Source organism: Sinocyclocheilus rhinocerous, unplaced genomic scaffold (assembly GCF_001515625.1).
Source record: "Sinocyclocheilus rhinocerous isolate Xijiao unplaced genomic scaffold, SAMN03320098_v1.1 scaffold92, whole genome shotgun sequence".
Taxonomy (NCBI): Eukaryota; Metazoa; Chordata; class Actinopteri; order Cypriniformes; family Cyprinidae; genus Sinocyclocheilus; species Sinocyclocheilus rhinocerous.
The window spans coordinates 230,635-240,073 of NW_015655569.1; the positions used below are offsets into that span (position 1 = coordinate 230,635).

General features: G+C 38.3%; 2 protein-coding genes across 3 annotated transcripts in view; one reads left to right on the forward strand and one right to left on the reverse strand.

The window, feature by feature from the left end:
• LOC107718469 (pre-miRNA 5'-monophosphate methyltransferase-like) overlaps positions 1-1,192 on the forward strand; it is a 2,172-nt gene extending 980 nt beyond the window's left edge. The window contains exon 2 of the mRNA XM_016525558.1: positions 281-1,192. Coding sequence (XP_016381044.1) covers positions 281-841 — 561 coding nt within the window. The 3' untranslated portion in view covers positions 842-1,192. The remainder of the gene's footprint in view (positions 1-280) is intronic.
• A 1,581-nt stretch (positions 1,193-2,773) lies between these two features.
• On the reverse strand, positions 2,774-8,762 carry LOC107718458 (keratin, type II cytoskeletal 8-like). Of its 2 annotated transcripts, XM_016525539.1 has the most exons (10): positions 8,108-8,762; positions 6,525-6,733; positions 6,200-6,260; positions 5,435-5,530; positions 4,808-4,972; positions 4,266-4,304; positions 3,967-4,092; positions 3,665-3,885; positions 3,506-3,552; positions 2,774-3,054 (listed from the first exon to the last, which is right to left on the reverse strand). In XM_016525539.1, the coding sequence occupies exons 1-10, from the start codon at positions 8,393-8,395 to the stop codon at positions 2,951-2,953; spliced, it is 1,356 nt and encodes a 451-aa protein (XP_016381025.1). In that variant the 5' UTR covers positions 8,396-8,762; the 3' UTR covers positions 2,774-2,950. The 2 variants fall into 2 exon arrangements, with proteins under 2 accessions (XP_016381025.1, XP_016381026.1); XM_016525540.1 differs by lacking the exon at positions 4,266-4,304.
• Positions 8,763-9,439: the final 677 nt, after the last annotated feature.

Sequence of the window (9,439 nt, forward strand, 5' to 3'; positions counted from 1 at the left end):
ATACCTAACCAGCATATGCTGTTTTTTTCAGCATTATAATGTCATTGGAATTAATGTGGTTAATCTTTTTTTTTTCTTTTCTCTCTCTCTCTCTCTAGTTATGCTCAGCAGTAAATTATTTTATTGTCTAGAAGTTGCTAAATTGCTCTTTTTTTAGACTATGATTTTGTCATATATATTCATTTTACGTTATTACCTGATTGGTTTCAGTTTGGACAGCGTATTCATATGTCGTTTTAATCACCAAAACGTGTTTTGTATCATTCCCTCTGTTTGTCAGGATTTATCTGTTGCTCTGTACAAGCATTTATTGCAAGAGGAGGCCTCTGGATGTGACTTTCCTAAAAGAAAACTGTATTTGCTTGGATTTGACCTGGACCAAGATTTAATTCATCGGGCACAAAACTCCAACCCCTTTCCCCAGAATATCCAGTTTATCCCCCTGGATATCACAGATGATGCAAAGAGCCAGGCAGTGCTAGAGTCCTATTTGGGAAGTTTTGGCTGCCCCCGTTTCCACCTGTGCACCTGTTTTGCGGTGACTATGTGGGTGCATCTGAATCACGGAGACGCAACGTTTCTGTCTCTTCTCTCCAGACTGGCGTCTCTCTGTGAGTATCTGCTGCTGGAGGCCCAGCCGTGGAAGTGTTACCGCTCTGCTGCACGCCGGTTACGCAAACTGGGGCGCAGTGACTTTGACCACTTCAAGACCCTTGAGATTCGAGGAGACATGGCAGCGCATGCTAGAGAGCATTTGGAAAAACAGTGCAGCATGGAGCTGATGCAGAGTTTCGGTAATACAACATGGGACAGAAGTCTTCTGCTCTTCAGAAGACGATGATAAAGAGCAACAAAGTCGGGCAGAAGATGAATCCGTTAAAATCAATCCACAGTCACTTGTGCACATGCTGACTATGGATTGGCATTAGACTCTAATCCTAATCTGATAAGACTGTAATTCTGTTTACCAACCACAAGGGGGCACTAGTGATGTTTGCTTTTGCCATGAGTTCGATAGGAGCAGTATATCTGATGAATGTGTGCAAGACACATTTTTGTAGCCTTTTGTTAGTATTATTATTCCTAAAAATATGTCCTCGGGCTTTTCTTTATAATTCTAAATTATTGTTTTTGTATAAAACGCATTTTAACAAGTTTGGGTTAATTCATTAAGTTACTTAATAGCAACTGTTGCAGGCAGATAGTATTATGTTATTTTAGCATATGCTCTGAATGTTTTAATTTAATAAACGCTATAGGCCTACTCCACTATGATGGGGTTTTTTTTTTTTTTTGTCTATATTTGTTTTTTCTCCGTTGCATATTTCAGCTGCTTTATAGCCTATATTTAAACTGCTCATTTTACTGGATAAAAAACATGTTTGTGCTTAACCATATAATGACACCATACGAGGATTATAACGCCAAAACGAATAATTTATAATAATTTTAATTATTTATAATTAATCTAAAAATCAGAAATCGGCGCGCGTTTCCCCCGACTGAACGCCACAGAAGTCTTCCCGCGCTTTCAGAATTCAAACGCTTTAACAGACTTAACGGTCAAGTGGCTGTTTGCTTTCTTCGTAATTATGTTTATAATATACAATATTTCATGAAATTGGACACTTTAAGTTGATCAAATCTAGTGAAAGTAGCAGAAGTACGTGAAACGGAGAAGTTTTGGATGAGGACCTGCCTCTGCCAAACTGTGAAGCTTCGTGGTAAGAATTATCATAGTCAAACTTGATCGACAAAGCAAATATTCATTAATTTGGAGCAATTTAGGGAATGAAACTAGGCTTAGGTGTATTCTGGCCTTCATAGTGGTCATTGTGTCTTCACCATGATGCTTTTCATCACCATAAAAACTTCAGGATGTAATTTTGAGGAAATTTGGTGTTTGTCTGATTCAAGGTAATGTTAAACCCTCATTGGCTATAATATGCTAAATAAAACCCCTTTATAGCAAACGGCTCCTCTCTTCCTCAAAAATTACTCTAATTCTCACAGTTGAAACTACTGTCTGAGCTAGTTATACTTATGTTGAAATAATACTCAAACACATATGTATTCCCAAGGCTGTTGTTGATGTTTGTGTGAGTTTGTGAAGCCTCAATGAGACCAGAGAGCATTGAGGGCATATGAAGAATATCATCATATCATGTTTTACTGTCACAGAGTGCATACTGACTATCCAATGTGTGTATTTGCCTGTAACCAAATAAATTATGTGTTACATTTGAACAGGTTTTACAGGAAGAAATACTCAAACTGTACTGTTGAGAATATGTTCCCTTTGGTGTTATTTTTCGGACCATCTCCTTTCTTTCTTCTTGATTCGGGTTTTTGTTTTCGTATGGTTTGTGTTCCTACAGACATTGACTAATCTTACTTTAGGTTTTTGTTCACACTGCACACAATTATGATTTGTCTTTCATCTTCAGTCTTTAGGACTGTCTGCACTGTCATTTTGAAAGTGGTGAAATCAGATCTGTTTGTTCAGATGGTGTATCAGGTTGCAGGTATATCTACATTACATACTTATGTTGCATACACATTGTGTCCAAAATAATAAGTAAATAATCAAATCCAACAATTCAGATTGAGAAAAAAAAGAAAAGAAATACATTTTTAAAAGCCTTTGAGATTATCAGATTGTATTGCAAGAGTAAATGATGCATGTGATGCAAAATGATCCCTTTAAATAAAAATATTGAATTCTGTAGAATAAATCATTCCACGATTAAATTTTATATAGTCATTTAATTTCTGAGTGTTTATATTGAATACATGTATTTGAATCAGGCACAAAGCCTTTGTTCTTTCAGGAAAATTAATTTCAGATTCTTTCCATTGATTCACAGAAAGACAAAAGAAAACTACTTCTATGTTTAAGGTTAACTGTCATATGTATAGTATAGCATTTTTTTTGATAATGGTTGACACTTTAGTGAGTGCTGAATCTGCTGTTGTTTCTGGTCTCAGTAGTCTTGATCAGGATTTTAGGTGATGGAGAGCTGTTCTGCTGAAAACCATTCACCCCTTTGGAACCTGTGAAGAAAAACAATAATATTCAGCTTTCAAATTGTGTATGAAGGTCATATTGTATGCATTTTAAAATGCTGGTGATGAACAGGTTAAACTTTTGTGACCCATTTTACTTTTGTAATAGGATGTTGAAAATCCTCTTTCAGACAAAGACTGACTTGATTTTTTTCATGGACAATTGGTTGGATGGTGTGAAATGGGATTTTAATAAAGGAATGGGCCAGCAGCAAACACTTTTGAGAAGCCTTTTGACAAAGACGTGCCAAAAGGTCATGAGCATCTCCACATATCCCAATGGTAACAATGGTAATGCTGCTTTTTCAAATTACACACAAAACCAGAAACTTATAAGAAAGTAAATGGCGAAATTTTGGATTTTATGCTCACTGTAAGTGTGTGTTTACTGTGGCCATTGTTGTAATGTATAATGTCCCATTAGTCCATTTACACTTACTGTAGTTAGAAACAGCCTGGATGTTCACAATGGGCTGCTGTCCAATTCTGTGAGAGGTAAAAAGAAAAATTAGACAGTCGATATTTGTAAACGTAAACATTTCAGTTCCACCCCTCTTAAGTAAAATACAACATGCTATAACAGGACTCGATTTGTTACCTGTCCTCCTCGCCTTCCAGCAGCTTCCTGTAGGTGGCGATCTCGATGTCCAGCGCCAACTTGACGTTCATGAGCTCCTGGTACTCACGGAGTTGGCGGGCCATGTCCTGCTTGGCTCTCTGAAGCGCCTCCTCCAAGTCCTTAATACGACCTTTGGCCTCCTTCACAGTCATCTCGCCACGATCCTCAGCCTCCGCTATCTGGTTCTCCAGGTTAGCTCGCTAAAACGATTGTAGCCTTGAGAGTTAGCGACCACCAATAGGTTGAGGTTAAAGCAAAGGTTAATTTAGCACATTTCTCACCTGTGATTTAATAACCTCGATCTCGCTCTGCAGACGGCTGATCATGCGATTGACATCTGCGATCTCTCCTTTGGTGTTTCGCAGTTCATCGTTGTACTGACTGGCCTGAGAGGACATCTGATCAAACTGACCAAAACGAGATGGAAAAAGACAAAAAGATCAGTACAGTACATCAGACACAAATTACTGTAGTCATTCGATGTCCATAATGAAAGATGTTTTATCTAAACTAAATTTATTCCTAGATGTTTATGAATCTTTGTGAAGAAAAACACCTGAAGTCAACATGAAAAGCTTACTTTCTTAATCCATCTTCCTGGTCTCATTGTTAACGATTCCTTATTCCAAAGGGAAAAAATCTTTCATCAAAATGTAATGACTTTCTCTTTCTCTGAAACAGCTTTCTTTATCCAATCAATTCCCAATGGATGCAATCCCGCCCTACATTTTATGACACTGAGTTTCCATTTTCAATCAGAAATACAAGTTGAAAAGGGTATTTTGTAGGGCTGTGCGATATTGAAGAAAATGCGATAACTCATTAAATAATGCGATATGCGATATGCGATACGATAATGCTTAAAGTGCCACATGCTCAGATGAAACGGTTTTACTCAGCTGTTCCTGAGTCAGTTCTGTGAACTTCATGCACTGAGTGATTTTCTCTTTGTCTTTTGTTCATGGCCCCAAATATTGCAAGCTGTAGCGATATGCATATTGCGATATGTACATTTGCGATATTTCGATATATTGCACAGCCCTAGTATTTTGTGATGACTTGAAGAGAAAAATCTCTAGGCAAATAATTTATCAAGGGACAAAGTTAGCATTTTGTGTCTACCTTGGACTTGTACCAGGATTCAGCCTCTTCGCGGCTCTTGACTGCGATCTCCTCATATTGAGCCTTGACTTCGGCCACAATTTGATCCATGTTGAGGTTTCGTGAGTTGTCCATCTGCACGATGACGGACGTGTCTTTAATGCTGGCCTGCAGCTCACGCAATTCCTGATCCAGAGAGACAAGGTAAGTTTGTGTTTAAGAGAGTTTTAGCTGTGTGGAAACTAGTTAGGAAGGTGTGTATGTAAAAACTGCTAATTTCTTGCACACCACATTGGTCTAGGTTTTTTTTTTTTTTTGGTCCGACCAGTTATATGGCAATGTGTTGTTAAAGATTTAAAGACAAAACATTCAAATAGTATCGTATTGCTTATGGAATATAAGTCATGTTTTGATCATCTGAAAGATGTTGCAACTTATATAATGCAATTTATGTCAAGCACACAAAACATGCACAAAGGCATGTGAGCCCACATTTATTTAGCTTTAAATACATTTTGTTTGTTTTATACTTACATTTTTCATGTTCTGTTCTGAATACCATTAAATTTAAAGGATTTGTTGTGGAGTGAGGGGAACTAAAATACTTGTTTATAATATTTGAAAAATGTATGTGTGTGTGTGTGTCACCTCATCGTAGATGGTTCTCAGGAAGTTGATCTCATCAGTCAGGGCACCAACTTTGTCCTCCAAATCAGCTTTCACCAGATAAGCCGAGTCTACATCCTGCGGGGCACACAGTACTCAGTTTTTCCTCTTCTCAATTGCAACTTTGAATAACGTGTGTGTCTTCCTTAGGCATTGAACACCAAAACCCCTCACATGCACCAGAAAAGACTCGTATCGATATATCAAGAGCTACATCTTGTAGATCTTTAATATGCAACTTTGACTTCTTGCTACTCTCAGTAGGTAGGCCATTGAAAACAGATCTCCTCTAGTGTATAAATAATCAGAATCAGAATCAGAATGAGCTTTATTGCCAGGTATGTTTACACATACGAGGAATTTGTTTTCGTGACAGAAGCTTCCACAGTGTAACAGAATGACAGTGACAGAACAAAAAACACAGATAATAAAAAATAGAACAAGTAAATAAGTATAATGCTGTGTCCCCACCCAGACTTTTGTCAATGGTGATCTGATCCCTTCAGGCTCAACTTTAGCAGCTCAGAGCTCTTTACCCCTCCCAAACATCTCATTGTTCCCTCTCCTGTGCTGCTTTTATTCAACGTGTTGTGAAAGTTTAACTTTCCCTGCTGAAAGTCCTGCTTTTTTACTCGGTAACCTGCCCTAACCCCGCATTACAGTGAGGTCATACCTATTGGTTTGTGTTTCATAATGTGTGAAAATACTATTTTTGACCTCTGACGTCTAGTCATCTAGGTATCGCACCTTTTTCAGAATCACAAAGTCGTTCTCCAGGTTGTTCCTTTTGTTGATCTCATCTTCATATCTGAGTCAAAGAAAATACAAAGTGGATATTTAAGTCTGTGAATGTGGACAAAGATTTAAGTTTTGAACACATTGAGTTGAAAACACATTTATTGTCGTATGTTGTTTTTGATACCCAAATTCATTTAATGAGCTGCGTCAGTTCAAGGTTAGAAGAAAATCATTAGCAGGTGAGGCTTCATAATCAATTTCTCAAAGAAAAACAGGAGAGACTCTCGTCAAAGGTCAGTAAACATTGGTGTTAGCGTAGATCTAAATACATTACTTGTGTTTGAAGTCCTCCACCAGTCCCTGCATGTTCCTCAGCTCTCCATCCAGCTTGGTCCTGTCATTGTTGACCACGTCCATCTGTCTGCGCAGGTTGGCCATGTAAGCGTCAAACATGGGCTCGACGTTGGAGCGGCCCGGGGTCTGGTTCTGCAGAAGCTCCCACTTGGTCTCCAGCATCTTATTCTGCTGCTCCAGGAAGCGTACCTGTAGAGGTAACAGTAAATAATTTGTTTCTTCATTCATTCATTAAAAAAAATAAAATAAAATAAAAAATGTTTCAATTAGTCTTTCATATGGAATAGATAAAGAAATAAAGAGAAAAGATATACATCAAATTTGGGCCTTTGTAATCGATCATCAAAAATGTACCTGACTTTAAAGGAGTGTTTTTAGTTCTAATACATTGTGATAAATATTAATTTATTATAAAATATGTACTTAATATTTAATTTAATACTAAAAATATATTTTTATTTATTTATTATAATTAATTTTTATATATTTTAATGTATTTTTTTTATTTGATTAAAATTTTTTTTTGTGTGTGAATGATCAGTTTATTATTAAAAGTATCAAGATTTCCAGTATCAAAAATTTGAACATAAATATAGTTTTTGTTATTTTCTGGAACTTATGAGTCCAGTATGGCTGATCCATTTCAGTATTCAATGCTATAAGAAATGCAGTTTAATGCAGCGCTAACTGAAACATCAAGTGAATCCTCAGGTGGCATCTATAACATCTTCTGAAGATTCCTGCTCAAAGAAACCATTTATTTGTACCCAACATAGTGAAAAGTTGTTGTAAATGTAAATCTTCCTTGAGGAACATGAGGTAGTATAATTAAAGTGTTTGACTAATGCTCTGCTACTACTAAGTTATTCTTTACAAGTTTTCCTGTCATGCTTCTGCAAGAACAAAGAAGAAAGAGTCCACTTCTGTGGAATTTTAGCATTTTAAGAGCTCTTCTTTGAGATTTCTTCAGTTCACTGCACATCCTGAAAGCCTGGCCGGTTTAATTGATGCCCACCCTGCCAGGATGGACTCATTAACAGAGCAATATGACTCCCCATTAGCTGAACGGTAACACTCCGGAGAGTAGCGGTTGACCTAGATGGGTTATTTCGTAAATCCTTAATTTTGAGCACTTTAAAAGCCGACCCGAGACCCGTGTTGGAGGACCCAGCCCTGCCCCAACCCACAACAGTGACTTGGTTGTACTTCAGTGCGATTGAAGTGTCGATTACAGTCCAGCGGGCTCCTGGGATTCGGTTGCATTGTCCTCCGGCACACAAAAGCTTCCTTCATACTCGCTGGCATAGTGCTGTCTTCAGTGGCTTGGTCAGATCTGACGTGCTTTTTATCAGGTTACAGGCTTCAGAGAAATGGGTCATGCTACAGAACTATCATTTTCATGCGACTCTACCAAATGACCTTTCCCTTAGAGGTTTGGGATGTTGATCGTATTAAGACTTTATCATCGCCATTAACACTCTGTTGGTCTTAACATTCAAAGACTACTACCTTTTGGCTGAAACTCTACAAAATGTTCTCCGGGAACAAGAGACCCAACTGTACCTTATCGATGAAGCTGGCGAAGCGGTTGTTCAGCGACTTGATCTGCTCCTTCTCCTGAGTGCGCACCATTTGGATGTTGGGGTCGATCTCCAAGTTGAGGGGTGCCAGCAGGCTCTTGTTGACAGAGATGCTGGAGATGGGAGGCCCCAAATACGCCGAGCTGGTGCTAAAGCTCGGGGCAGATGCTCCCAGGGAGATCCCACTTAAACTGCTGTAACCATAGCCTCCCATCTTGCCGCTGCTCCTCACAGAGCTGCTGGAACTGATGCGCTTGCTTCTCAGACTCATAGTTGGTCAAGAGAAACCGTGGTGAGCTGCAGTGGAAGATGTTTCAGATGAGAACAGCTGGGCAGACCTGAGCGAAACGGGTGTCTCTCTGTGGAGAGGCTGGGCTTTTAAAGTCCAACCAGGATGGGGTGGAGAGTTCCTATTGTGGGAAAACCTGTTTGAGATTGGACACACATGCACACTGTCCGCTTTATCTGAGCTCCTAGATCGGCAGTGAACACACGCTCAGTCTCTCTTTCCTACTGTTTCACCATGCTCATATTTCGTCTAAATGTTTAATATGGCCCATGTCAACAACATTCCCACTGCATGCCCAGTAGTAATCATTTTACAAAAAAACAGTAACAGTATCATGCATTTCACGTGTGCATTCAAGTGTTTTATATTTTAGAGCCACATTATCAAGTAAGCAGGAACTTTTTATCAGTTTTGACAAGATGACAATTATAAAAAAGCAATGCTTTTATGCTTTGCTTAATTAGAGTGAAAATCAACCTTTTTTTAGGCTTTGTATTGCCCATTTGGTATTATAGGCATTTCATATAACAGTGTATTTCTATGCAAGCAAAACCTTGATATTCTTCCCTTCAGCAGACGTCTAGTTAAACTAAAGACATGTTGAGAGCTCCACCTACTGGTAAGACATTTTTGCTCTCCTTACTGTTTTGACATATTTGAACCTTATTGGCAAAACCATGTTTTTATATATGGATTTGAATGTTAACATTTAGCTGGCTAAATGTCCTTATGTGCCCCTGTTATCAGATGCTATTACATTTTATGTTTTATTTTGCCAAGAAACTCCATGTAAAACAAACACTTTCTTTTTATAGAAAGACATTTGGTAATATTAAATGAGCTGTTGCTTTAAATTACTGGTTTGATATGCCGGACATTGCAAATAGCAAAAATAATGAATGCAGACAAAACCATGATATTCTTCCCTCAAGCAGTCATGCAGTTTCAGACATGTTGAGAGCACCACCTACTGGAAAGTCATACAGGTAGGATTTTTGCTTGCTTAAAGGGATAGTTCACCCAAAA

Excerpts from the sequence above, each read along its gene's own strand:
- LOC107718458 (XM_016525539.1), bottom strand. The coding sequence starts at position 8,395 with ATGAGTCTGAGAAGCAAGCGCATCAGTTCCAGCAGCTCTGTGAGGAGC. Across the intron at positions 5,531-6,199 it reads ACTTTGTGATTCTGAAAAAG|GATGTAGACTCGGCTTATCT; the intron begins GTGCGATACCTA and ends TGTGCCCCGCAG. Across the intron at positions 4,973-5,434 it reads TGAGAACCATCTACGATGAG|GAATTGCGTGAGCTGCAGGC; the intron begins GTGACACACACA and ends TCTCTGGATCAG.